This window comes from Phragmites australis, chromosome 6, assembly GCF_958298935.1.
Source record: "Phragmites australis chromosome 6, lpPhrAust1.1, whole genome shotgun sequence".
Lineage (NCBI taxonomy): Eukaryota > Viridiplantae > Streptophyta > Magnoliopsida > Poales > Poaceae > Phragmites > Phragmites australis.
This window is the reverse complement of record NC_084926.1, coordinates 8702617-8730135: the sequence shown is the minus strand read 5'-3', so window position 1 is coordinate 8730135 and position 27519 is coordinate 8702617. Positions and strand designations below refer to the sequence as shown.

At 45.6% G+C, this 27519-nt stretch overlaps 5 protein-coding genes and 2 pseudogenes across 7 annotated transcripts; 5 read left to right on the top strand and 2 right to left on the bottom strand.

Annotated features, from left to right (window-relative positions):
• The first annotated feature begins 4645 nt into the window (after positions 1 to 4645).
• LOC133921525 (uncharacterized) lies at positions 4646 to 5512 on the top strand. Its single transcript, XM_062366442.1, has one exon. The coding sequence runs from the start codon at positions 4831 to 4833 to the stop codon at positions 5029 to 5031; it is 201 nt and encodes a 66-aa protein (XP_062222426.1). The 5' UTR covers positions 4646 to 4830; the 3' UTR covers positions 5032 to 5512.
• A 7874-nt stretch (positions 5513 to 13386) lies between these two features.
• LOC133920419 (heavy metal-associated isoprenylated plant protein 45-like) lies at positions 13387 to 14424 on the top strand. Of its 2 annotated transcripts, XM_062365039.1 has the most exons (3): positions 13387 to 13478; positions 13565 to 13640; positions 13730 to 14424. In XM_062365039.1, exons 1-3 carry the CDS (start codon positions 13425 to 13427, stop codon positions 14050 to 14052), a joined length of 453 nt encoding a protein of 150 aa, XP_062221023.1. In that variant the 5' UTR covers positions 13387 to 13424; the 3' UTR covers positions 14053 to 14424. The 2 variants fall into 2 exon arrangements, with proteins under 2 accessions (XP_062221023.1, XP_062221022.1); XM_062365038.1 differs by having other exon boundaries at positions 13394 to 13640.
• A 2120-nt stretch (positions 14425 to 16544) lies between these two features.
• LOC133921524 (tobamovirus multiplication protein 3-like) lies at positions 16545 to 19889 on the top strand. 2 transcript variants are annotated; one of them, XR_009910290.1, is made up of 9 exons: positions 16545 to 16922; positions 17568 to 17658; positions 17780 to 17832; positions 17923 to 18087; positions 18578 to 18696; positions 18951 to 19068; positions 19152 to 19229; positions 19375 to 19556; positions 19657 to 19889. XR_009910290.1 is itself a non-coding variant. In XM_062366441.1 (8 exons), the coding sequence occupies exons 1-8, from the start codon at positions 16782 to 16784 to the stop codon at positions 19471 to 19473; spliced, it is 864 nt and encodes a 287-aa protein (XP_062222425.1). In that variant the 5' UTR covers positions 16546 to 16781; the 3' UTR covers positions 19474 to 19889. The 2 variants fall into 2 exon arrangements, 1 of the variants encoding a protein (XP_062222425.1); XM_062366441.1 differs by having other exon boundaries at positions 16546 to 16922; positions 19375 to 19889.
• Positions 19857 to 21203, top strand: LOC133922919 (uncharacterized; annotated as a pseudogene).
• An 823-nt stretch (positions 21204 to 22026) lies between these two features.
• Positions 22027 to 23062, bottom strand: LOC133920418 (cytosolic sulfotransferase 16-like). The gene has a single exon (XM_062365037.1). The coding sequence runs from the start codon at positions 22996 to 22998 to the stop codon at positions 22027 to 22029; it is 972 nt and encodes a 323-aa protein (XP_062221021.1). The 5' UTR covers positions 22999 to 23062.
• Positions 23063 to 23963: 901 nt separating this feature from the next.
• On the top strand, positions 23964 to 24695 carry LOC133922917 (uncharacterized; annotated as a pseudogene).
• A 276-nt stretch (positions 24696 to 24971) lies between these two features.
• Positions 24972 to 26084, bottom strand: LOC133922916 (uncharacterized). Its single transcript, XM_062368438.1, has one exon. It carries the CDS (start codon positions 26082 to 26084, stop codon positions 24972 to 24974), a length of 1113 nt encoding a protein of 370 aa, XP_062224422.1.
• Positions 26085 to 27519: the final 1435 nt, after the last annotated feature.

Sequence of the window (27519 nt, the reverse complement as noted above, 5' to 3'; positions counted from 1 at the left end):
CTTTGTGCCGAGTTTGATCTCTCTACCTTATTTATGTTTTTGTATTTATATTTTTGAGATTTACCTTCTTATATAGGTTACAAGTGCTTTGATCGGTAGAGTAGACACACTAGATAAACCTAGAGCACATCTAAATAGAATTTGATATAGGTTTATCTTGTATAGTTTTTAGAGCTGAAATAGTTCTAAATGTCCTAATTCACCCCCTCTCTCTTTTAGAACATCACCGATCCCTTCAACTCCTCATAACATGCAAATACAAAATACAAAGCGCTCCTACGCCCGAAACCCTCAATCAAGCAAAACCGACAAAAAATAGCACACACATAAACGCTCGACAGGAGCAGCTTACCATTTTCGTATCTATTTTTCTACCAAAGATAAGATAACAAATAAATACATTTCCGAAACTAAAGAACGAGGGCTATAACTTTCATTGTGGAGACATAATTTTCTCATGCCTCTAAGGTTTCCTAAATGACCCATCAACGTAGCTCTGGAAAATTGTCATCAATTTCAAACAACACCAACTCAAAGTCTGATTTCACAGTTAGCTACAATTTTCTAGTTGATCTCTTCCAAAAGAAAAAATCATCTAAGATCCCAAAACCTCAATGACAAAAATGTTGTCCGATCTGCCTACACACAGAACAAACAATTCAACCTCAAACCACAAATCCCCTCACTATATCCTCTCGAACCAAGAACTACCAACCATAAACATCAACAAAACATGAAGAGCAGCAGGTGGATTGATACCTTAGGGCACCACAGTAAGCAAACCTCAAAATCTCCAGCCCCAATCCCCACTTCCTTTCCTCTTTTCCTCCTTTTCCTTGCTACACTTCTCTTCCTCCTTCTTCTCCTCTTCTTGGCCAGATTCTAGAAGCAACAGCAGCCTAGGGCATGGTTGGGAGGCGCCACAACAAAGGAGAAAGAAGGGGTGGCACAATAGAGAAAAACCAGCCTTGGCTAGGGTTTTAGCCGGGTGGAGGGGGAAAAGAAGCGGAGGGGTGCCTGGACCTTTGGAGAGGGGCTGGGCTAACCGGCTCAAACCTAGATTGGATTAGCCCACTCTTAAATTAAAGTTTTTTATAAAAAAAATTATTGTCACTGTTTTGTTTCAATTCGTTATCTTTTCTTTTACAGGGAGAGCGACTCAACCCCGGAAAACAAAAACGACGGCTTCCAACTTTTTTCACAATTTTAGGGTGTTACATTCTATCTTGGTTGTCTAATGTTCTTTGTCTCTCTCTTCCTCCATCTTCTATCTTCGTTGTTGCTGTTTAAGTTATTTGGCCGTCGGCCACGGCCAGCTAGCAGTCCTAACACTTACGAGCGAGTGGCTTAGGATGAACTGGAACAAGCACAACGCTCACAATATGGGAGCTGATGGGAGCAGCTTGAGCACGTAGAGGACAACTGGACAAGCACTCGGCGGCGGTGGCCCTAACGGTCCCTGTGCTTACTGCTAAACTAAATCGGACTGCGTAGAAGCCCACCGCCAGCTCCAGGCGACCGCGTATACAGCGCGAAGTTCGTGTCTTTTCGAACTCGCTCGCCGATTGCTGCCGCCCGCTGCCTCCTCGCGGGCCTTCCTCCCTGCTCCCCTGGTCGCGTTCCATGTGCGACACCTCACGGCGGAGGCACGCGCAGACACTGAAGCGCACAGCGTAGCCTAGCGGATGGTGTCATCGCGATAGAGATATAGCAGGTGGGCGCGCGGAAAAGAGAGGCACGAGGTGGGAGAAGCTGACATATGATCCATAGCAGTTTTAGTATTTCATTTGTTGATATCCGTTGAATGGTGTGACCACGTCAGCACCTACTACACATGTGGACTCCACCTCAGCGATAACCATGCCATGTCAGAATAACCATTATGGTTTTGGTTAAAGAGAGAGCTTTGCACCGGTTTCAAATAGTTGAAGGTTGTGTTTCGGAGGGTTTATGAGTCGAGGGTTGGAAAATAGACTGAGGCAAGAGTTATGGATTGAAATTAGACTTTTTTTTCCTTTATAAAATCGTAGGTTGCATCTTATTGGTGCCCTGCAAATCCAACGTTGTGGTCTTAAGGACTTGGATACTTTAAAGTTCATACAGTCACACGCCCCCATAAACTCAAGTGTTTTAGAGCATCTCCAACAGCTCTCTTAACCTATCCTGTATAACTAAATGTAGAGAATTTAGCCTCAAAACCCTCTCCAGCAGCTCTCTAGACTCATCTACTATTTTTAGTTATCCTATAAACCAGCCTCCCTATCCCTAAATATAAAAGATATTTTCCGTCTCCTATCTAATCACACCTCACTAACATGTGGATCATTTTGTTGGAGAGTGAAGAGATATATGGGAGAATTTTTTTTTAGAAAAAACCTCCATATAAAGATATAAGAAATAAATTTTAGAAAAGCTGTTGGGATACTCTTAGACAACCATATAACAGGCGTGCACAGTTCAGAGTGTACTTAATTACTTACAGAATACAGACCAGCATGAAGCAAATGGTATAACAACGATTGCCTGAGTGCCAACCAACATCAGTACGGAAAACCAAGGGAAAAATTGTCGACTAACAATATATCATCAGCACACTGTAATGGGCTATAGAGACGGCCCAGATATAAAACTATAACAAACCACTGGGCCTAACATTATCATGGGCTGTCATGAACTACGGTGTGCGACCCATTCCACCTCTTGGGCCGTATACTACTGCCACGGGCTCAATTACGATGCTCCTACCGGTAAAAGACATAGCCTCGGACAAGTTGCTCAAATCATGAACGGGCAGAAATTGGCCCAGCATGATCTGCTGCGTTCGGCTCTACCCCATCACCCCCAATCCAAGTTTATCTATTTTTATTTCCATCTCACAAAAAGAAAAAGTTTATGGATTGGAGCTCAAATCATGTGGAGCGCGGAAGCTAGCTGTGGCGTTGGGAGCAGAGTGAGAAAGAAACAGGGGCGCGTGGGCTGGCTGCAGCGCTACGGGGGCGCCCGAATACTTGTGCCTCGCTCATGGAAGTAAGATCATCTTTAATCATTTTTCTTTCATTTTATTCTCTTTTTCCAATTTTCCTCCTTATTTCTATTCTTTTTATTTTTTTCATCTTTAATAACTTTCTAAAGATTCGTAAAGTAAAAGAAGAAAAAATCTCGTCCTGAAAAGATTGATCGTGAGAACCTCTTCGTAACGAAAACCGTAAAAAAAACTGTTAAAATGATTAAAAAAATCATTTTATGAAAAGATTTTGATCCCGACGAAAATCGCTTGAGACGATTAAGAGTGAAGGGATGATTATCGGATAAGGCGCCGCACAATTTTCCATCCTGCCATCCCTGAATCGTATTGATTGGGGCAGTGCGCATACCCCGCGGTGCAACGAACCTAGCAATATTCCTTCCACCGGCGGGGTCCTGGCGTACGCACGCCATACCGCGCGCAAGCTCACCCGGTGCGCTGAACTGCAATAAGCCACTAGCCGAGCCCATCGAACGCTGCAGAGCAAGTTTTTTTATTTTTATATTTTCTAACATAAAAATTTATTTAAATATATTTCTGATAAAAAAATTTACGAAAATAACCACCTACCGTTCCCTTATAAAGCAATTAGACACTTACAGCCACCTTTCCTAGGTAAGCCCCATGCATGAACAGTGACCCGTGGTGAACAGTAATCCGAAGTTCAATTTCTACTCCTCTATTCTATGTTCAATACAGTGATGCTCTGTTGCTCAAAAATCCTAAAATCTTTTGTAAATGTTCCATAATCCATGTACAACCTATTTTAATTGAATTCATCTAAAAATAGTGTATATAATTTAAACTAAAATTCTAAAAAAAAGACTACTTTTATAAATTCTAGCAATTGTTAGTGCCTCAAATAATTTCTAAAAATCTGGTAAAATTCACTAATATTTTTCTTATGTGATGTGATAATTTCTAAAATTATTTTTAGCACTAGGTTTATATATGTTTAAATTCAAATTAAGTTAAAATAAAAATATCACATGAAATTATAAAAATACATATAAATGGTGCATTCCAAAGGAACCCTCAAATTAAGTTAAAATAAGAATATCACATGAAATTATAAAAATACATATAAATGATGCATTCTAAAGGAACCTATTTTTTTACTACATAATCTAGTGCTAAAAATAATTTTAGAAATTATCACATCACATAAGAAAAATATTAGTGAATTTTACCAGATTTTTAGAAATTATTTGAGCACTAACAATTGCTAAAAATTATAAAAGTAGTCTTTTTTAGAGAATTTTAGTTTAAATTATACACACTATTTTTGAATGAATTCAATTAAAATAGATTGCACATGAATTATGAAACATTTACATAAAATTTTAGAATTTTTAGAGCAACAGAGCTATTGAAAAAAAAAGGAGAAAATTAAATTTTGGAGTACTGCTTACCACCCCTTCGGAGGACTGTAAGCCCTACCCGTCCCATCAACTAGCGGTAAGAGTCTTTAGACTGCTTATCGTTTTTTTGGTTGGTAAGGGTCTAACCGCCCTATAAAAGAGCAGTATGCGTCTATTTTCGTAAATATTTTTATTAGAGATATATTTAAATAAATTTTTTTGTTAAAAAATAAAAAAATAAAGAAAACTCCTGCACAGCGACCAAAAATTTTCCCGTCCCATCCTCCGGAATCCAACCCAATCCATCAGTCCTTTTAAGGCCCCGCGCGGCGTGCGCCCAATCATTCCCTCCCACTGCACCACCATACCACTGTCCATTCCAATCCCGCGGCGTGCGTCCTTCCTTGTCTTGTCAAGCTGCCAATCGGTTGGAGTCGGGGCGAGATGATCTTGGTGGCGATCGTGGCGGAGCTGCTGGAGGAGTACACCGTGCTGGTGGCGCGGGTGCGGGAGCAGCTGCTCCACGGCGCGCCCTTCCCGCGCCGCGTGCGCTTCCTCGTGCTCCGGAGCCTCCCCTTCGCCGCGCCGCCGCTCCCGCCGCCGCCGCCGCCCGCGCACGCGCTCCGCGTCGCCACCCGCGGCTGACGAACACACGTCCTCGCTCCTCCTCCGAGGCTAGCTACAGAGGACGGCGTCGCGTCGACGTGTCCCACCCGTCCCGCTGATATAGCTCTCATCACCTTGTTGGTACTGAAATGCTCGTTGTAAATTACAGTGGCTCCGCGGCTCCTCCGAGCTGAGAAGCTGCAGGAAGAGCAGTTCCATGGATCTTCTCTGTAAGTTCTTACTGTATTTTTATTTCTTGAAGTGGCGATCGACGAGGACGAGGCTCGGAGTTGTTCTCTGTTTCCAGTTTGGAGTTCGGATAGCTTGTACTACTAGTTCGTTTTTTATTTTTTAAATAATATTAATTTAATGGAAAATTACAAAAAGTATATATTTTTAGAAAATTACAAAATAGTACATCAGTAAATCAATTGCCGAAAAGGACAACAGTTGCTTTATTCACAATAGGCTCTTCGGCGTCTCATTGCAGGCTAATTGCCCACATGTGGCATGTCGGCAATTGCATGTTATTGATTTACCGAAATCTCGTTCATTTTTTTTTTTTTTTGGTTCAGGATGTGACTGAGGCTGTTTTTGTAAAAAAAAAAAAGATGCGACTGAGGGTGAGAGCTCACTCTTTTCCGATGGAGTTACAGTTGGGAGCAGGAAGCCTCTGGATATTTCCCGACCGCCACGTGGCTGCTGATGCGAGCTTGCCGGTGTTGGATCACCATCTGACGGCTGGCCGGACCGTCATCGCCGGCAAACAAGTACTGTGAGTGAATAGGATGGGCCTGGGCCCACCTCTGGCATCTCAGTGGCCGTCCTTTCACTGACGAACGCGGTGGGCCAAATGATGCAACTTCTTCTGATGCGTGTCCCGCGTCCGACGGCTCTCGGCCCAAGCCTATCACCGGTCACCGACACGTGTCACGTGTGCGGTGTTCCTGGCACATGTAGTCATGGACCAGCTCGGTTGCTGGGCATAAGATTCTCGCGATCCATAGCCTGAAGTATCTAGGAGCTTTCCAAAGTAGTAGTAATTCTCGAACTCATACTGGCACCTACTCCATTATCTGCTATGGATAAGAAACAGAACCCCATCTGTCACCCGTAGATGCGTCTATGTGCCCACCAGCATCAGTCCCCCTCAAATCTGGCCGTGGTGCGTGTTAGCACCTTCATAGATCGGAGGTAATTAGAGAAGGGATTGGGCAGGAACGGTGGATTGGATTAGATAGAACCGGAGAAGCAGAGGTTTAGGGAATACAGAGTTCTACTCCTAGTTGTTCCCTTGTCAAATACTACTTCACCTCTTATAGCCAACTATCCTATTATAGCAGGCTGAGCCCAGACATGACTCATCCTCACACTCAATCCGGCCCAACGACATGTGTGTTTAGTCGATGCGTGCACATTTGGTTGCCTTCTCCCGCCTTCCTCGTCGCTGTCAGCAAGTGGACCTCGTGGGGATGTAGGAGCGCTAACGACCCCCTCTCCTTGGAGACCTGCTTGACCCCGAGCAGGTGCGAACAGGAATCGTTGCTTCAGGGCTTCGATGTCCTCCTATGTGGCCACGGCGTCGTCCAACCCTGACCAGCACACTCTGACTTTGAGACACGGAAGATCCATCGCGCATGATCAAGCGATGTTGTAACACCTGTTATGGCACTTGCAAAGCAGCATCGTCAGTCAGTAATGAAGCTATTACCTAGTGTTGCGTAGTTGTGAAATAATGGATTATGGCATACCATGAAGTCAATAAATCGTATCTAGAAATGTGGCATCCACACTAGCAACAGAGAAAGGATGCCGAAGAAGAATAAAATGAGCATAACGACTGAAGTTGTCCACAACAACAAGAATGCAATTATATGTCGCTAATGGTGGAAGTCCTTCAACGAAATCTAAAGAAATAGTTTGCCAGTATTGACTAGCGATTAGAAGCGGTTGGAGCAAACTTGGGTAGGGTGGCCGATTGGGCTTAGCCTATTGACAGAGTTGGCACTGTTGTATGTATTGTCGGACAACTTTTTTCATGTTTGGCCAAAAAAATATTTTCTTCAAGCGACTGTAAGTGATAGGAATGTCGAAGTGACCTCCCACAGCATTGTTGTGCAATGCAATAATAACTTGAGTATGAAGATTAGTGTTAGAGTCCAACCAAATCCGTCCTTTATAACGAGTCAGCCCATCCTTTAGGGAATAGTGTGGTAAAGATGTTGGGGATAATGATAGCAGAGCAATCAGTTCCAGAGCTTTGTCGTCAATTTGATAACTAAGGAGAACATCCTATAACTAGTGAGGTCTGGCTAATGAGACTGTCAAGGCATTGAGTTCTAGGTGAGGGCGCCTGGAAAGAGCATCAGCAGCACTATTCTTTGAACCTTTTTTATACACAACTCCGTGCAAATCAAACAATTTAGAAAACACCTTCTATTGCCATGGGGTATGAAGCCTTTATTCAATCAGTTGTGCTAGGCTTTTGTGATCAATAGAAATGAGAAATTCCCCTTGCTGTAGGTACGGGCAGCATTGAGTAACAGCTAAAATAATGGCCAAATACTCCTTCTCATATGTGGAGAGACCTTGATTTCTAGGGCTCAAGGTTTTGCTGAGATATGCTAGAGGGTGGCCTGAATACATCAATGTAGAATGGCTTACTGAAATCAGGCAAAGAAATAACATGTGTAGATATAAGGGCTTCTTTCAGTGCCAAAAAGGCTTGATCATGATGGGAAATCCACACAAAAAGGTTATTCTTGCAAAGAAGGTCAGTTAAAGATCAACTTATCACTCCAAAATACCTGGCAAAATGCTTGTAGTAGCCGGCAAGACCTAAGAAAGCCCTTAATTCTTTGATATTGGTTGGAGAGGGCCAAGTTTGGATTGCCTGAATCTTGGCAGGATCAGTTTAAACTCCTACTGAAGTAATGATGTGTCCCAAATAGGAGATTTGGTTGAGAGCAAGAGCACATTTGGAAAGTTTAATCTTTTATTGATCCTTGTGTAACAGCTGAAGTACCTGTCTCAAGTGGATCAAATGGTCTTTTAGCATGGGACTATAGACTAAAATATCATCAAAGAAAACCAAAGCACATTTTCCGAGGTGGGGTGCAAGAGTGGCATTCATAGCACCTTGAAATGTTGCTAGGGCTCCAATGAGACCAAAAGTCATCACTTTAAATTCAAAATGCCCTTGATGTGTTTAGAAGGCTGTCTTATACTCCTCTCTGGGATGCAGTAGTATTTGATGGAAACTAGCTCTCAAAATTAATTTGATAAACCACTTTGCATTTGCCAACTCATCTATTAACTTGTCAAAGACAGGCCATAGGTATTTACACTTGACAGTAAGGGCATTGAAGTATCTATAATTAACACAAAATCTCTAGGAATGGTCCTTCTTTCTAACTAACAAGACTGGAAAGCAAAAAGGGCTGCTAATGTGTTGTATAACACCTTAGTCTAGCATATCTGCTACTGCTTCTCAATTTCATCTTTGAGGGCTGAAGAATACCTATAAGGCCTAACATTAATAGGTTTAGCCCCTGGGATCAAGGGAATAGCACGATCACAGTGCCTACTAGGAGGTAAATATGTTGGTTCAACAAAAACTAGAGCAAATTCTTCTAGAATATCTTGGATATAGTCAAGAAGAGGTGGTGGAGTAACTTCCTATGTAGTAGCCAGTGCAAAAACTTGGATTATAATGCATTCAGGAAGAGTGGAGAGTATACCTTGGAGTAATGTAGTACTGCCATGATAAGGAATAGCCATCCACTTGTTTGTCCAATAAATCTTCATAGGGCTTAAATGTTCGAGCCAACCCATGCCAACAATAATGTCATAACATTTGAGGGGGAGGACTTTGAGATCAGAATGGAATTGGTAGCCATTGACACTCCAAACTACTTATTTTAATTCAGAAGTGCATTAAATGATACACCCATTTACTACTTGAACTCTGATAGGAACAGAAAGAGGAGTAACACCAACCAATTGGTTTGATAGCTGTTCACTGATAATAGTGTGGGAGCTGCCAAAATCAAGTAATATAGAGATTGCTTTCTATTGCAGAATACCTTGAAACTTGAATGTCTTTGGAGCTTCAACGCCAGTAATTGCTTCATTGGAGATAGCAAAGAAAATATGTTCAGTTTCCTCAAAGAGAAGAGTCATCAACTGATTCCACCATGTCGCATTGATAGGGATCCTAAAGTTCCTGAACCACATGTAATTGGACTTGCGGTGCACATTTGTGATCTCGACTCCACTTCTCAGCACAACAATGACACAGACCACGAGCTTTCCGATAAGCTCGGAGTGCAGCCAATTTGTCATCGATGGCGTGGCCACAAACAACGTCCATGCCACGGTGATGTCATGTCCCAAAGCCCATAATCACGTATTTAAGCATAATTACACTTCATAGGTGTCATGCTTAATTTTAAGCCATTTCATTCTGGAGTACTAGAACACTTCGTTTTGAGTCAATAGGATGAGAGAAAGGATTTTGGGAGAGAAAAGAACAGAATCCGCATTGAAAATATCTTGTCTCTCTAACAAATGGGGCTCACACATGGGTGGGCCAATCACCCCATCTCTCAATGGGGCAGCAGCCCCAACTACTCCCTCTCTCTCTCCCTCACTCTCTCCCGTGCTCCCTCTCCTCCCAATCGGCCAAGAGCAAGGAGCTCTCCCTCCCTCTTAAGCTCCCTCTCTCTTTCTCCTCGGATTCCTCCATGTAAAAGCAAAACTGAGGTACATATGTGGTACCAATACGATCCTTCGCTCCTAAGCTTCCAATCTGTCCAAGTTGTTTGTGTATTCTTGAAGGATTTGAGCTGATTTGACGTCTTTTGGTGTTTTTGGTTAAAGAACGAGGAGCACCAGCATTTTCCTCTTCTTTGAATTTTTCCGTTGTTTCCTCATTCCACTGGTGGTCACCAGCCTCAGCAAAGCACCTTAGGTAAGTCCCCTAGTATCCCATAGCTCGAATGCATGTTTTAGCTGGTCGAAATCTAAGTTTTGGAGCTTCGTTGCAAAGTGCCTCGAGTTCTTGATGATTAGGAGCAAAAGAGAAATTTGGATGAGTTTGAGCTAGGAAATTGAGTTACTATGTTGATGAATGCATCTAGAACTCCTCGTTGTTCTAGAAGAGATTGGGCAGAAAGGGTGAATTAGGCAGGAAGGGTGGATTAGATTAGATAGAGTAGAGAAGTAGAGGTTCAAGGAATACAAAGTTTGTCCTCCTCGCTGTTCCCTTCGCCAAATGCCATTTTGCCTCTTATAGCCAACTATCCTATTAAAACAGGTCGAGCCCAGACATGACTCACCCTCTCACCCTATCCGGCCCAGCGACGTGTGTGTTCGGTCGGTGTGCGCACTTGGTTGCCTTCTGCCGCCTTCCTCGTTGTTGTTAGCAAGTGGACCCCGTGGCGATGCAGGAGCGCTAACAGTGTATTGATACAGGGGTGTTGTGACGTCTCTGACGACGGACATCGGTGCAGCATATAAAACATGGATCTCCATGAGATCTCAGTTGTTATGAACGTGAAATCCAAAATCTGGCTTCACATATTGCTACTAAGGCTTCACAAATCAAAAAACGAAAACAACATCTACAAAGAATTGAAAGTTCTCTAACTTACAATTCCGCGAACAGAAATAAAGGAAAAGTGAAAGAAGAAAAGGAAATAAAGGAACAACATCCCAAATCACATAGCAAACTATTGCTTGCTCATCCTAATTTATTGCTCTTAATAATCACCAAGGTAGCCTTTTCGAGTCTCATGAGCCGCATGAGTCGGAGGGGTGTCCGTGCTCAGCTGCTTGTGCCTCGATGTAGACAGGGGCTACGGATGGCTGTTGTCAATGACAAGAGGAACAACCAGGTACTCCTCAAATTCAAGGTGGAGGGGCGGTGTTGGGACGACAGTGGGCGACGGACGGCAAGGGGTGTGAGATGTGACCATGTGTCGGACAGCAAACAGTGAACGATGGGTGTGTCGCAAGTCGACATGCTTAGTGTGTGTGGCAGCTGAGTTGATGGGGTGGGGTGAATCGAGTAAAGGAAAGGAGCAAACCCTAGGCGACTAGTTTATATATTATGTGTTTTTGGACCCACATGTCAAGCCTTGGAGTGGGTACATGAACGAAGTGGGTATAGGTAAAACCTTTTCATACCCGTGTATATTTACCTATTGGGTTTAAAATCGAATCCATTTCTACACTTGTAGGCAAAGAATATGATATAGAACCACGCATATTAGGATTTTTGCATGCGTGCATATATGTAATGTGTGCCTATTGCCAACCCTAACTAGGACCAAGTGATTCCTTCACAAGTGGCAAGCGCAGAATCATTTCGTCATTTAGGCCCATAAAAAACATAGCGAAGAGGGGATCGAAGATTCGAAGGGAGGAGCTCCCCTGACGAGCCCATTTGGTACCTTCTTGATGTTTCCAGCCGTGGTTTTTCTCTCTTTTTTTCTTCCTATTTTGGGAATACGCCGCAGCTCTTCTTCATTTTTTTTTTTTTTTTGGAATACCAGCCGCAGTTCTGTTTGGTACTAGCAAGAGTTCCACGAATGTGAGAAGTGCTTAAGAACAGGTCAGTTGTTGGTTACCTCGTCCTGGAAAGGGAAAGGAAGACGAGCTCATTTTTTTTCTTTGTAATTATTTAAGGACGGCCCCATTTGTCATAAGCATTGGTTGGGCCAGCGGCTAGGTTAAATGAGCCCAATTCACTTGTTCCATGCAAACAAAGTCCAAGCTAAATGGGCCCAATAGATTATTTTTGGGAAAACTGCAAAAAAAAACCCCAAAAGTCACTTGGATTTTGACTCCCCCCCCCCCAAAAGTTGTTTTGTTGCAAAAAACCCCCAAAAGTTTGACTTTGTTGCAAAAAACCCCCTAAAAATTCAAAAAAAAATAAAAAAATCATTAAAAAATTCTAAAAAAAACTAGAGACAATTCTAAGACCTTCTGTGAATTTTTTTTCAAAAATAATATCTTTTGCATCATATTTCATGGAGAGAAAGTTTAGAAAAAAAAGAAAAATGTGCAGCTCATTTATTAACTCATGTTATTTTAACTTTTTCATGTCTACCATTATTTTTCCTACACAAATAATTGTTTAAGTAAACTAATAAAAGTGGTTTCACTAATTTTGGGGGTGTTATGGATTAGTTATGAATTAATCTACCTGTAACACATTTACTCAATCCTGCACGTTACAATAACTATTTCAAGATTTCATGTATTTTTACAAGATAGAGGATCATGTAAGAAGACTAAAAAAATTTATTTCATGATTTTTGGATTAGTAAATAATTAACTATGCATTTAACTCGAATTAATAAATGAGTTGCACGTTTTTCTTTTTTTTCAAACTTACTCTCCATGAAATATGATGCAAAGGATATTATTTTTGAAAACAAATTTCACAAAAGGTCTTATAATTGTCTCTAGTTTGTTTTAGAATTTTTTGTGATTTTTTTTTTTTAAATTTGAATTTTTGGGGGTGTTTTTGCAACAAAATCAAACCTTTGGGGGGATTTTTGCAACAAAACAACTTTTAGGGGGGAAAGTCAAAATCCAAGTGACTTTTGGGGGGTTTTTTGCATTTATCCCATTATTTTTCGACAAGGCATCAACCCAATGGATTTGATAGTTTGTCTTCCTATAGAACGAGGCCCGCGTCACTTAATCCACACCTCTCCAGGCTCTTAACCAGTAATGGCGACACTAGTAACTTTCAAAATCAACCAAAAACACAATAAAAACTTGCAGATATTTTCTTCTTAACACGGTCTCCCTTCTGTAGGATGATTTAACGAGTTTACCTTTTGCAATCTCCCTTTTTTGTTTTCCTTTTCCTTTCTATGCAGCCTTGCAGGGCTTTCCACTGGCTTTTCTGCATTCCTGTTTTCTTTCTCCGTCTCAATGGAATCTGCCTGCAGGCCAAAGAAAAAAGAATCACCAATAAAGTAAATTCGGCTATAAAACAACAGGGAACAGTGGGATTGTGGGGGAGATGCAGCCCAGGCTAGGGACTGAAAACGACCATACTCGGGCCAAAAATCTCATCCGCTACCCATCCGAACATTATCCGGCTCTGCCGGTGCCGGATACCACTTCAGAGATTGATAGATCGACATTGTTCTTCCCCCCAACATGTCGAGGCCTTCCCCGGCCAAGAAATGTAATTCCCAGGAATCACATTTGTTCGTCGCGCATCAGCGCATATATTCCCTCGTGTTGGGAGGCATCGATCCCAGAAGCAACCGCGTGCTTTAGCATCTGCGATGTTGATCTCCCCAGCTTGCCGTGCATTTGCCTCCTTTCGCGGCAGTATTTATACGCCTCATCGCTGCACTCCTCCGGCCGCGCCCATCAACGCCGGCGGTTCTGACGGTGCCTGAAAAATGCTGCGCTTCTGGAGGACGCAGAGAAGCTCTACCTTGTCAAGCGCCTTGTCTGTGAGTACACTGGTTCATGCATGAGAAAGAGGATGTATGGCTTCTGCTGCTTCAGTTCGCGTTTTGTTTGTGTTTTTGTGACCAAGATCGTGGAGATGAACGTTCACATGGACTGCGACGGCTGCGAGAAGCGAGTGAGGAAGGCCTTGTCCCGGCTCGAAGGCACGCAGCACGCACATCTGGATAAAAAAACAACGAAATGCAGGTGCAAGTATGGCATGCATGCACACGCTGATGTTGTCATTGTGCAGGGGTGAGCACGGTGGAGATCGACATGGACAGGCAGAAGGTGACGGTGACGGGGTACGCGGACCGGCGGGAGGTGCTGCGGGCGGCGCGGCGGACCGGCAGGGCGGCGGAGTTCTGGCCGTGGCCTTACGACGGCGAGTACTACCCGTTCGCGATCCAGTACCTGGAGGACGACACGTACATGGCCACCAACAGGTACTACCGCCACGGCTACAACGACCCTATGGTGGGGACCTACCCCTGCCACGCCTTCACGCACGTCCTCGACGACGACGCGCTCGCCATCTTCCACGACGACAACGTCCACGCATGCACCGTAATGTGATGCATGGTATCGATCTATTTGACTGATTGAAGAAAACACCGTAACTAGTATATACAGGCTAAAAGTTAATTCCATCTTAAAGATGATAAAGATGATCAAGTCACGTGCTCGATAGCAAAATTGTCGCTGTCAAAATTTAACTTGTTCAAAGCCAGTGGCTGGTATCAGTCACCAAGGTATCTGTACTTTCTGCCAGTGGATTAATTAGAATCATTGGACAACGCAAGTTGTCCAGTGGTGCAGACAGAAGTGTTTATACCATCAACTCTTGGCATGCATACGTTCCTAGTTAGTGTGGGGAAAAGATCTTAAGTCATATGCATGCAAGGGATAAAAAATGTTGGAATATACCTTTATCATGTGTTTACTAAAGCAGGTATGAGTATGAAATATATTTTGCATACGGTAAGCAGAGTTTTTATGTTTGTAAAACATATCAGACAGCAAAAGGAAAGCGAGTATATGCTTTTTTTACTTGAGGAAATGTGAATTGCCCTGAACACCGAAACGTTGGAAGATACGTGCACCAATCTGAAGATATGATCGAAACCATCAGAATCCGCATACATTGGTTCTCTAGTGTCGTATGCTCATTTTGCCTGGGAATATGTGCTAACGGTGACACAAAATCAGCATTGGGTCGATGATAAGAGCGTACAAGCAATTTGCTCCGCTTTCCATCATCCATTGGGGGAGAATACTTTGCTTCAGAAGAAGCCGCTGCTGCTTGAAAAAATAGCTGCTGTGAAAATTGGAGTCCTTCAAAGTATATGGCTGGTATCAGTCACCAAGGTATGTACTTCTCCCAGTGGATTAGAATCATTGGACAACACAGGTAGTATAAAAGCAAGCAGTACTCAAGTTGTCCTATGGTCCAGCCTAAAATGATTATCGATGAACTCGGGGGCAGGTATATGCTCATATGCTAGTATAAGAGCAAGCAGTACTCAAGTTGTCCTATGGTCCAGCCTAAAGTGATTATCAACGAACTCGGGGGTTTTCTCAAAAGATTACAATGCGTTTTCTTAAAAGAGGTTTGGGAGCATATCACTCATTGATCATAGAGGTAAGAATTCAGAGCAATGCTCTGCACGATCATGCTTCGGTTGCAGTATGGTGGGAAGATATAATAGCGTCGATCCCATGAATGACTAGAAAGTAACCAATTCAGTTTTAATTTATACTTACTGGAACATCTGAAAAGAAAGGAACAGACAAATTTTTTAGAACAACATTTTGCAGTCAATTCAAATTTCTTCTCTTGTGATAGATGATGTCACGACAAAACTGGAAGCAGAGATGATACCAAATCTCTAAGCCTGCTACGATGTTTTATTTATATTATTTCTTTGGTGTTAATTTTACTTGTTTATAGTCATCTTTGATTGTTCTTTTTTTAGTCGTGGCTCCCTGCCATTTTCATTCGGCAGTTGTTATGTTAATATAAAAGCATATATTCTTCTTTAATAGATGGCAACGCTCCTACCACTGTTTAAAAAAAAGTCGGGACATGTATACGCTCATATGCTAGCGCGGGAAAAGATCCTTCAGACAGATACATACAGGGCATAACAATTTTGGAATATGCCTTATTCTGTGTTTACTAATGCAGACATGACAGGTGGATGTAAGGATTTTGCAAACGACAATCAAAGTTTTCAGCATATATAAACTTCATATGCTGTATTAGCAACCTCGGTTCACATATCAGACAGCAAAAGTGCAACGAGTTTTTTTTTTGGCGGGAAGAAATGCAGCGAGTATTTGCCTTTTCCTTGAGGAGATGTGAAATGCTCTGAACACTGAAACGTTGAAAGATGTGTGCACCGGTCTGAACTCTGAAGATGTGACCAAAACCATCGGAATCCACATGCATTGGTTCTCTATTTTATTTGTTCGTTTTGTCAGGGAATATGTGCATAATGCGCTAATGGCGACAGAAAATCAGCATTGGATGGATGATAAGGGCGCATAGGCAATTTGATCTGCTTTATACCATCCATTTGGGAAGAATGTTCTGCTTCGATTTCACAAATCTGTCAACCAGTTGCTCCCTCTGAACTTTCAGCATCACCTCTCTACGCCTCTTGAAGTTCTTATTTCCGTCACAAATGACCAAAACAACTTGCCCAGGAGAGCGATTCACGAAGTAGCATATGTTCAACAGGCTTCTTGACCAGCATGGCAACGCGCGCCAGATTCGCAGCAGGTTTGAGGTTGTTCAGGCATACTTTACGCAAACAAGACGCGAAACCCATCGAGCATTCAGGTTGCCGAACCATAAACTACCTCGCTGACATGCGTCATCTGCTCGATGTCAACCCTCCAGCCCGGACGGCGTCCAATTTGCTCGTGAGAAACATGCCTCGCATGACAAAACCAACAGGTGGTAGCGTAGAAAAGAAAAGCTGATCTGGGCCGCGTCGGATTAATGGAAACCAAACGCAAATCGAGCGCTGATCTTAGCCAGACGAGCCAATCATAACTGCTACTGCAACATAAAAACGACGTCTTCCAAGCTCGATTCGGCTTGCGGAGTTCTAATTTTTGGCCGCCGTACCGAACAGCCGGGCACCAACCTGTGCTCCCCTGTTGGAGCGACGACAGCGACGCGACCCGCCCGTATAAACCCACGCCGCCCGTCGCCCCCGCAAGCCCACCCACGGATTTCCGCTCGGAGAAAGGAGGCCTTTTGTTTTGTAGTACCGTCTTTTCGGAGGATCTCTGTGATGGCGGCGGCGCCGGCGCCGGCGACCCTGCCGGCGGCCGTCGCGGGGTGGTGGGAGCACGTGAACGGCTCGCCGGCGTGGCAGGACGGGATCTTCTGCTCCCTCGCCGTCCTCTACGGCCTCGTCGCCGCATCCTCCTTCGTAAGCATCTCCCCCTGTCCCCGCCACCGCGCTCGTCTCCTCCTCCTGTATGCGACGCCACGGCGCCACTAGGGACAGATGCGTGCTTCTAGAATTCTGTTCTTTGTCGATATGTTTGCTCAACCACTACACTGGATGGTAGAAAGGGTCGCACCGTCCAAGTAGTAAGCATGTGCGGTTGATGCCTTGTTGCCATGGCAGGACAATAAAATACTTGATTTTTGTGCCTATTTGACAGGAGTACCATCGATCTGCCATATCACGATCAGCAATTTTAGTTGGGAATAAAGAGGGGTCACCTTGACATACCAGTGTTTTGCATCCGAACCTCGTGAAAGCCGATAATGAGGACGAATATATACAGACATTCAGATCAATAAAGATAAAACCACGATTCGAAATAGAGATAAATAGGTGGACAATGACTTGTGGTTGCTTCTCAATGCTCATCTTTCTGATACATCAAAATCTTCGCTCAATAGACAGTGCAGGATAAGAATTTGTGCATAGCATCTGAATATTTGTACGAGTTATGATCATAAATATCTTTCTTTATACCCGTGGCTGACATGTAAATGCTCACTATTTAAACAATAAGTTAAGTACTTGAGAAATAGAAGACAATGACTATAATGTGCCATGCAGATCCAAGTTGCCAGAATACAGCACAGAGTTCCTGAATATGGATGGACAACGCAAAAGGTCTTCCAGTTCCTGAATTTCTTAGTCAATGGGGGTATGCAGTTCAATCTCCATTGGAGAAATATTTGCATGTTATCTCTCTTTTTTTTGAAAAAAAAGAAAAATCTACATTGTCAACTGTCTAATGCTAATCTTGCCGTGCTGCAAATTTGCAGCCAGATGTTCTATCTTTGCTTTCCGTCGCCAAGTGCAACAAGTGGACCCTCCGGTTCTGATGCCTTAACTTTCTCATGTAAAGTAAATGAAAATCTCCATTTGATTAACTGGAGTTAAATTCCCATGTTCATTTTAATTTCAGATCTTTCAGCATGTTATTCTTGATCTTCCGGGGCTTGCATTCTTCACTACTTATGCAATGCTTGCACTTTTCTGGGCTGAGATACTTTATCAAGCGCGTGGTCTAATAACTGATGGACTTCGATCAGGTTTCTACACCATTAATAGTGTAGTTTACGTGTTGCAGGTAAAGCATGTTGTTTCTAACTGTGCACTGCTAGATAAGTTTGTACCAATTTGCATGGATTGTTTATGCTGAACCATATTACACAAGCAACAGACAGCATATTTTCGTTTGAATTTATATCATTCCACATTATTCTGGAGCCAATTGGAACTGTGAATTTCATTGAAGTTAGGTACAATGGGAAAAGACATCTGTTATTTAGAAAAGTCTAATGTGAATCTATATGCCTACTAACACAAATATGAAGTTCTTAGCATCAAATAAAAATAATGGACAAAGGTAAATAAAGGAAATAGCTCTGTGTGTCCAGAGTCATTTCTTCGCATTTTCTGGTTGTCTTTTATGGATGAGTTCTTAGTTTTTTAATTAAATATGGTTACTCTTATTTGACTTCAACATGAGTTCTTCTTAACTTTTTGCCTGTTTATATTCATATATTCAGTCACTTGTTATGCTGTCACAGCATACTAATGAAAATATCTCTCTTCAGGGTTTTCTGTGGCTATGTTTGTGGTGGAATCCAAATCATTATATGCTAGTTCTATCGAAGTTATTCATTGTAGGTCTTTCCTTTTTCACTGCCCTGGGTTTTCTGCTATATGGAGGAAGGTAAGATCAAGAATACTACTCTTGATTCTAAAATTCTGAACTGTGATGCATTTGGAATTTTGTATCTTGTTGATAGCCAAATGGACCGCCTAGACCAGACGCCAGCTGCAAGCCATGTACCACACAATTTTTAAATCTAGGAATTTTGTACTTCGATACTCGAGATTATCTCTATCAGTTCAGGGTTTGATGTAGTTAAATATACAGGTAGCACACTGCTTTGAGATGTGTAACGCTCCTGATTCAATTGGCAGGCTTTTCTTCATGCTGAAACATTTTCCCATTGAGTCAAAAGGGAGGCAACAAAAGCTGCGAGAGGTTGGTAGAGTCGCCACCATATGTTTCTGTTGTTTCTTGGCACGATGCGTAATGGTAAGGATTTCTGTTCTCTGATCGTTGTGCTGAATTCAGCTCTCATTGTTCAGCTATTACCTAGCTATGAGTATGTTTTGCAGATGTGTTTCAACGCGTTTGACAAAGAAGCTGACCTCGATGTTCTTGATCATCCAATCCTGAATTTCTTCTATTACCTGGTATGTGCGATTTAGCTACCTTCATAACTCAGTTTTCCCACTGTTTATACTGAAATGATATTTCTCCAGTTTCATACCTGCAAATTGATGGCCATTCCACTAGTATAACCTGCCCTTCTGCTGTTTTAATCTTCTTTCTCTGCAGCTTGTCGAAATTCTTCCTTCATCTCTTGTCCTGTACATTTTGAGGAGGATCCCAGCGAAGCTACGGCTGTCGCAGTATCATCCCCTCAGTAGCGGCTAAAGATGAAGCACTGTCATGTTTTAAGCTGAAGTATGGTGAGACTACTGCGGAGTCATGCCAATGCAACTCCAACATGCTCAAAGGCCAGCACTGATCGCCTGTAGCTAACCTTGGTAGTTCAAGGTGCTGATTTCATGCAATTAATTGTTTCGTAATGATATTGAAATCATGCATCCTGAGCAGGCTGCAGGCCAAGTTTCTTGTGAAGCAGTAACCGGAAAGAACTGAGATTGTGAACAGAGTTGCTAAATTCAGAACGTGTAGATGATGCAGACGGAAAACAATTGCTAAATACTGTGGCATATTTATCCATCAACTCTGTTGGTGCCGTTGATACGTGATCAAACGGCTATAACCTTCAGAGGAAATTTGAAGGGTAACGGATGGGAAATGGGATCTTGATAGGATTTGATGCTACAGAGCTGTTCATCCTTCCCGAATTACTGTTCCCTCTACTTCGGAGGGGTGAAGTCAGAATTTGGATCCGACTGATGATACGACTGCCACGCCGGGCGCCGACACCGGCCGACGAGGCAGGCCGGGGGTCTTTTCTCCACCAAGCCTCCTCACCAAACTCTGCTGTTGTTCTATTCCTTCCAAAATTCAAATTGAACACCTTGGCAATCTTCGTGCTGTTACGCAAACCCTAGCTACCGCCACAGCATTCCTTGCTCCCGCCGCCGCCACCACATCCCTCTGTGCCCCCATCTACCTAGCCTCCTCCCCGCGGCGTAGCTTCGTGCTCCCCGCGGCTGTCAAAACCACCGCCAGCTCCGGCTCCGACGTTGCCTCTCCGCACCCCCATCCTCTCCTCCCTCCGTCTGGCGGCCTCCACCGTCGTGCTCCTCGTAGCCACCTCCCCGTCCATTGCGTGCACCCCGTCTCCTCCCCTACCCACTACCCCTCCCGTCACGCTAACGGCTGTGGTCTCCCCCGACGACTCCCACCCCTTCGAGGAGCTTGTCGCCAAGACCGCCGCGCTCATTCGCTTCGGCGGCGTGGACCTCGTGCGCGCGCCTCTCATCCGCCGCCGCCTCCGGGGGCGACGAGAGTTGTGCACGCCTCCTCGCCACGCAGGCGCTGTTCGTGGACGGCAAGGTGGAGGAGGCGATGGTCGCCTTCTAGGAGCTCGCCCGGGAGGACCCCAGCGACTACCGCCCGCTCTTCTGCCAGGGCATGCTGTACTTCACCCTGATCAGGACGAAGGAATCTGTTTCGGTGCTCGTGCGCTGCCGTGAGGTTGTCGGCGACAAATTCGACCCTGATTTCTCCTCGCCGGCCAATGCGGCGGTGGCGGACGCTGAATCGGGTGCAGAGAAGGTGGAGGCAGAGGCGGTGAAGGTGTGACTGGACTCTGGAGCGGACACGAGATCCCAAATAAGGTAGCATTCTGGTCTCTTCTTGTGAAGGGCTATAGGTGATACGAATAGAGGGAATTTTGAAACGCCGATGCCTGTCTTGCAATTCTGATGCGTAGGATAGCGTGTATGCTCTAGATATTTAGATGTGCATTTTACATGGCTTGGTAATAAGTTGAAGCGATCATGAGAAGGTGATCGCTTTCACTCTTGATGATGAGCACTTCAATTTGTGTGATGAACACATTCCTAGAAGCCTAGATTTGGTCCTTGTATGGGCGAAGTTGCCGTTCCTGCTGGTGGTTACCCAAGTGTCCTGATGAATTGATTGAGATACACTGATAAAGCAATATGCATTCCATGCTTAGATTTGTCTTCAACTTGTAAATTGTTATGTTGTCTTGAACCGATTTTTTTTTAAAACAAAGTTGTCTCGCATTTACGCTGCAAACTCCAAACAAGTTCTTCATTTTACCTTCAGAAAACCCAATGCTACAGCGCGCAAAATGAAGCTGGTTGTGGTGTGCTGAACGGCTGGCTGTGACATTGAAAAAAAAAAGATGAATTCGTCAGGTTGCGGCAAAAGCACCATTGGTGTGGTGTGGACTGTGGAGTAGTGGGTGCATGTCTCCATCTATTTAGAAGTAGTGGGTGTATGTCTTCGATTCACTATTTAAATGATTATGAGTTTAATAACTATATGTATCTCTAGTTGGTACAGAGGCTGGAAGTTATACTTTCTTTATTTAAAAAAGTGTGGCAGATGACGATGGTAGATTTCAAATCTGAATTGGCTCAGTGAGACAGTGTACTACTGATCATTAGTACTGTAAGGGGCTTGGCGCTAGAAAGGGATCCTCTACCAACCGATCGTGATCGGCTCAGATTAGATGTCACAGCGGTGAACAACAATCTGCATTGACTCCTCTACTGCATGCAACTAGCATCCCTTATTTTTGATGGAAAATCCCGGTCTTCATTACAGAAAAAGTGCATCACACGTTACGATGCTCTGACACTTTTATTTTTCTTTTTGCGGGAAATGAAACTTTTATTCTGGGAACAGAGGCACGTCTACGCCCACGCGTGGCAACGAAGCCACAGCGTCCCAGGCTAAGACAAACCAGAGCCAGGCCCAGAATGCCATACGAAGCAACAGAAGCACACTGAAACAGCACATGTTTAAAGCCCTCGATCAGTTGCGGGTCAGGGAGAGCCCAGATCCGCGCAGCTTCTCCACGAGGCCATCCAGCCTCCACGCCATCTCGGCCGTCATGTGCGCCTTCCAGTCCCCGACCTCACCCTTCCGGAAGAAGGCCGAGTTCTTGAACACCCACCTGTCGTGCCCGTGCACCCTGTCCCGGTTGGCCTCGACGCTCCTCATCCGGGCAGTGCTGCACAGCGCCACAACAGCCTCGGGGACGCCTCTCGCCGCCTCCTCATCGGTGCCCAGGAACTCAGCCAGCCGCCTCACGCTCTCCACGGTGTCCTCCTTCAGGTGCTCGTACCGGAGGAACATCACCTCCTCCGGACGCGCCACGCTCTCCTTCCAGTACTCGGCCATGTGATCCCACACCGGCCCGAAGGGCGACACGCCGTCACAGAACAGGTCGAACGCCTCGGGGAACGGCGTCATGGCGCATCCCGCGGGCTTGATCTCGTCGAGGTAGTGACGGAGCGAGACAAACGCGTCCTTGGGGTCTCGGCATAGGTAGACGATGCGGCACCCAGACTCCCGCACCGACACTGGCAATGCCGAGAACGGCGTGTGCACGGCCAGGACGCGCGGGGGCGGCGTCTTTTCGAGTAGCGGGCCGGGCGGGGCGGAGCCGTGGTTCTCGTAGAGGGAGTGCAGGAACGCGACCAGCTCGTGCGGGCTGGAGACGAGGAGAGAGTGTCGCTCGTCGGCCGGCTCGTGGCGGCCGCGATGCATGACGCAGAAGGCGAGCGCCTTGAGCCACGTCGTGCCAGACTTGGGCATGGTGGTTGGTCGGGCGACGAACGTGTCCTGCATGGCCAGCGTCGGCGCCATCAGGTGCTCCGCGTACCAGAAGCCGTCGTACTTCCGGTACGGAAAGCTTCCGAGGCCCTTGGAGGACTGGAGGGAGGCCGCAGTCGCCTCATACTTGGCCAAGGTGTTCGCGCATCCGTTCTCGCCGGCGACCATCTCGTCGTCAAGCCGTTTATATATGCACGGACAGAGCAGGTGGCGGTGCGGATCTGTTGCTTCTCACTTGTTTTTGGAGTGAGCGCCCGTGCATGTGAATGCTGCTCTAACTTACCATATATAGAACTGCGATTAGCACAATACTACTATTCATCGACTGCGGCCTCTTACCATGTTACCATACATGTCCAGAGAATCGTGTGATAGATTGCAACGTTGAGAACGTAAAGCGACTGTATGCGTCTTATGAATTTGAAAATGTTGGGTGTGGAACGTGAGTGTTTTTATATCGCGGATTGCGTTGATGATGCTTGTTGACCGCAAGTTCGCAGCGATCGACCAATAATAGAAAGAGACAAAAAAAAAATGGCAAAATAAACAAGTATAGACAAAACATGCACGGCGACACAATAGTTAGCAGAATAGCAATTGATAAAACATAAGCACATTATTGCGCTGTAAAAACTCAAGTAGCTTATGCAGTGCCATTAACAAACGAGTCTTTTCATCTCTTCAGTACTACTAGACATCGTGCAAATCAGACCAGCTGCTACTGAAAATTTGTTCAGTAAGCCTCCATGGCTCCATGCGAGCTTCGAGCCTTCAATTGCAACGGCGCATCCCAAATCCATTCGAATTTACTTCGTGCTGGGTTTCTGCGAGGAAGCAGTAAAATGTTATGAAATAGTGCGTTTATGACATCAACACAATGCAATGTCTACCCTTAGCCATTAACCAACCATATGAAACTTCATTTACAAAAGTACCTGGTAACGGCTTCGTACATCACATGATGTAGCGGCCGGGGTCTAAAACCCAAGTGAACGTATCTTTCAATGGCGTTTAGTCTGATTCTATCCAACTACTAGTACTACTTATACTGTATAAAAAACCGGTGGTAGCGCAGCGCAGGAAACGGGATCAAGATCGATCGCATCATAAACAACTAGGACAGAGACAAGCTAATGGCGAGTACCGAACTTGTTTCCAAATCAAGATGTAAAGGATCGATCGTACGTACCCCCGACCGCGATCCGCCTATACGCAGGCCATCCAACTTGAGAAGATTCTCCACTTCGTCCAGCTCACTGACGGCCTTGATCAATGCGTTGGAGAGATCCTTGTCGTCCTTGGCGTCGAAGAAGCAGCCCCTGTCCTTGGCATCGGCCACTATCTGCCGCCATATCGTCTTGCCGCTGGCAAGGGTCGTCGCGTTGCCCAGAATCCACAGACAGTGCCTGCGACGCAACGGAACAGACAACCGCGGCGCATGAGTAGTCGCTCATGCACGCACGCACGCACACCGCGCGTGATTGGTTGGAGGAATCAAGCTAATATAGTAGCCGCTCACTTAGCCCGGGTCAGCGCGACGTTGGTGCGGTGGAGGTCGGCGAGGAAGCCGATGGAGCCGGCGCTGTTGCTCCGCACGGTGGAGAAGATGATCACGTCCTCCTCCGCGCCCTGGAACCCGTCCACGGACCGCACCTTCACGGAGAACCCGTCGTGCATCTCGTACGCCCTGCCGAGCTTCTCCTGGATGGCGCGGACCTGCCCCTTGTACGGCGACACCACGCCCACGCGGACCCTGCTCCTCGTGTCAACCGACTCTGCGGTGCGCACACGTTGAACTCGACATGTTTATTTCGTGGAAGAAATCATCAGTAAGTCATTTGGAGCCGGTGCGCAAGTACCTTTGAAGAGCCTCTGCACGATCCGGACCACGGCGGCGGCCTCGACGGTGTTGATCAGGCTCCGGTCGTGCTTGCCCGTGCTCTCGTTGCCGCACTCGATGTTGATGAACGAGTACGAGCCGTACATGGGGCCGGCCAGGTACCTCCTGTCGTAGTTTCGGTGCTGGACGTTGGGGCCGTCGGTTATCCGGCTTTCGTAGAAGCTCGAGACCGGGAACTTGCTGATCCTGGGGTGCATTCTGTACTGCACGTCGAGGAGGTGCTTCGGCTGCCCCAGGGAGCTCAGCCTCTCGAAGAGGCTTCTTCCAAAGTCAGCGTCATCACAAACCTGTTGTGGGACTGAATTAAGTTTGCTCTGCCATAGCAACAGTAAACATTATGACAGTAAAAATAATACACGAAGAGTGAGCGAGCCACCTTGCTTTTAACCAATGCTGGTAGCTGGTACTCATCGCCGATGAGAACAGCGTGACGGACGCCAGGGAGCTGGAGAGGTATCAGTGACTCGGATTCCTTCAGCTGCGCTGCCTCGTCCACGACAAGGACCTCGAACGTCTGGGCCTTTTGCAGGTAGTGCAGACGGTATGAACTCGAAGCTGTGCAGAGCACGCTCTTAGCCCTCTGAAGCAAGAATTCTTCGATCGACCGGCTGTCGAACATATCTGGAAGCTCGAAGTGATCAGATAACTCTCTTAATTTCTGAAGACATGAGGATCTTGCTTCCTTCAGCTCCAAACTCACACCGTCGTGCACCTGGGTCACCAAATTCAGGAACAACGGGCAGTATCTTTCATCTTCACTTTTGAACAGTGCTTGCAGCTGTTCATCTGGTTCATACAGCAAAAGATTCTGAAACACATTAAGCAGGTGGGGCACTTCAGTCATACAGCGAAAATTTCCTTCAGACGTTGTAGACCTGGGAAGATCATCGCGGAAAGTCTCCACACAGTAGCGCAAATCGTTCTCCAGACGCTTGTAATTACTCATGAAGTAGGCCTTGAACGACATTTTCTCTATTTTTCGTATTTTCTTGCTCTTATTATTAAGTTCCTCCTTTATCTCATTATCGATTTCCTCAACATACCTATCATACTGAACCAATGGACGCTCAAGAAGTCGTAGCATGGAACTCAGGCACTGTGTCCACCCTGAGCCTGGCATCAAGCATTCACGCAGTCGGCGAATACGAGAGTCCAAGAAAATCTTTGCTAGGTTCCCGTTCACGCTCATCCTGTCCTCGTTGCCGAACAGCACGACATCACTCAGGAAGCATTTCCTTCCACTGCTGCCACCACGGGAGGAATCCTCGAGGAGACTGAGGATCCGAGATGCGACCTCCACCACCGCGGTGTTCGTCGGAGCGCAGGTCAGTGTCCTGTGGTTCTTGACCATCATTGACCAGAGGAGGGCGCTGATGGTCTTCGTCTTCCCCGTCCCAGGAGGCCCCCAGATCAGGCGCACAGGACAAGTGTCTTGCAGCGCTACTGCTGAAACGCAGTCAAGCACTGCCTTCAGTTGCGAGCTGTTGAGCTCGAAATCTTCAAGGTCCCCAAGTGCCCCGTTCAGAAAATATAGAGGTGTTTCTGACGATGATACATTGTACTCTTGGCCAAACTGTTATCAGAAAAACGAATGTAAAAGTAAAGAAACCAACTTATTCGGTAGCTAGCAAGAGAAGTGCACTTCGTACCATTGGACTGAGCGTCTTTTCAATGATGCTAGTGTTCCTACATCTCGCAGCTTGCACATCCAGTCCATTCCATATGCGATTGTACGTGATCATGTTGATCAGAAACACTGCGAAAAGCGGCAATTCTCCATTAGGCATGCGTGACAGCCGAACGACCGTGCCGTCAACGCCCTCGGCTTTCAGCACCGAGCCTATCAGGTAGGACTTCCCGGTCCGCCCAAGGTCCGAGATGTGCTTCGGCTTCCGATCGGTCAGCACCAGCACATCGGCGTCCTTTGGGGTGTAGACTTGATCTCGGTGGGTTGATCTAGGATCGGCTTTCTTGACCACGATGCTGAATATGGCCTGGTCCGTACAGAGCTGCTCCATCTTGATCACTTCGGTCGCTGGCGCATGCTTGATGCCTTCAAGTGCTGAACCGAGATCGGCACGAGTCTCTTCGATCATTGGCACGGTGAAGGATTCCATGTAGTCCTTCAGCGAGGTGAACGTCCTCGGTATTTTCTTGACCTGCATTAGTCATTAGATTGTAAGAAAGCCATGAGAACATGTGCTTGGATTAGGGATACCAAGGACTCTGCTCACCTTTTTCTTGAGGAGGTTCTTGTTGAGCACATCTTGAAGCGGCCATGAGAACATGTGCTTCTCCAGATCGCTCTGCTCCCACGTCCCGTACCTGCTGCTCTGCTTTCCCATTGCCGACTTCCGCCGTAAGACGTGACCGCCATCAGCAGACGATCCTTGCCGCACCAGCATGACGTCGTCGTCGCTGTCGTAGTAGTCACTCATCGTTCCTCACCTCCGGCCGGACTCCGGTGTCTCGGTGAGTGAAAGGTGTTTACTCGTTTCTCGTTTGCAAACTTGCAAATGCGTGGTTCAGTTCCAGGTTGCAGGAGGCCAGCAGCGAAAGGCGTTGGTGATTTAAAGGGCAGGGCGTAAACCCCATGGGATTCTGCAAATAAATTCTGGGTTGTTGGGATGCCAAGGGCCAGGCGTTTATCGCGATCCGCCGTTCCATTTCCCGTTAATTGTTGGGCTGCGTTTAGATGGGAGTACTCGCCGTATTGAGTGCGTGTGATCATCATGACATTTCATCACCGTGGGAATCAACAGGCGAAGCATCGTTGGTCACAGAAACCG

Bases quoted from the DNA above. Each gene is read 5' to 3' on its own strand.
- LOC133920418 (XM_062365037.1), bottom strand. From the start codon at position 22,998: ATGGTCGCCGGCGAGAACGGATGCGCGAACACCTTGGCCAAGTATGAG.
- LOC133921525 (XM_062366442.1), top strand. From the start codon at position 4,831: ATGATCTTGGTGGCGATCGTGGCGGAGCTGCTGGAGGAGTACACCGTG.
- LOC133920419 (XM_062365038.1), top strand. From the start codon at position 13,499: ATGAGAAAGAGGATGTATGGCTTCTGCTGCTTCAGTTCGCGTTTTGTT. The intron at 13,641-13,729 runs GCACGCAGCACG...GTCATTGTGCAG, and splicing joins GGCCTTGTCCCGGCTCGAAG to GGGTGAGCACGGTGGAGATC.
- LOC133921524 (XM_062366441.1), top strand. From the start codon at position 16,782: ATGGCGGCGGCGCCGGCGCCGGCGACCCTGCCGGCGGCCGTCGCGGGG. The intron at 16,923-17,567 runs GTAAGCATCTCC...TGTGCCATGCAG, and splicing joins TCGTCGCCGCATCCTCCTTC to ATCCAAGTTGCCAGAATACA. The intron at 19,230-19,374 runs GTATGTGCGATT...CTTTCTCTGCAG, and splicing joins TGAATTTCTTCTATTACCTG to CTTGTCGAAATTCTTCCTTC.
- LOC133922916 (XM_062368438.1), bottom strand. From the start codon at position 26,084: ATGATGGTCAAGAACCACAGGACACTGACCTGCGCTCCGACGAACACC.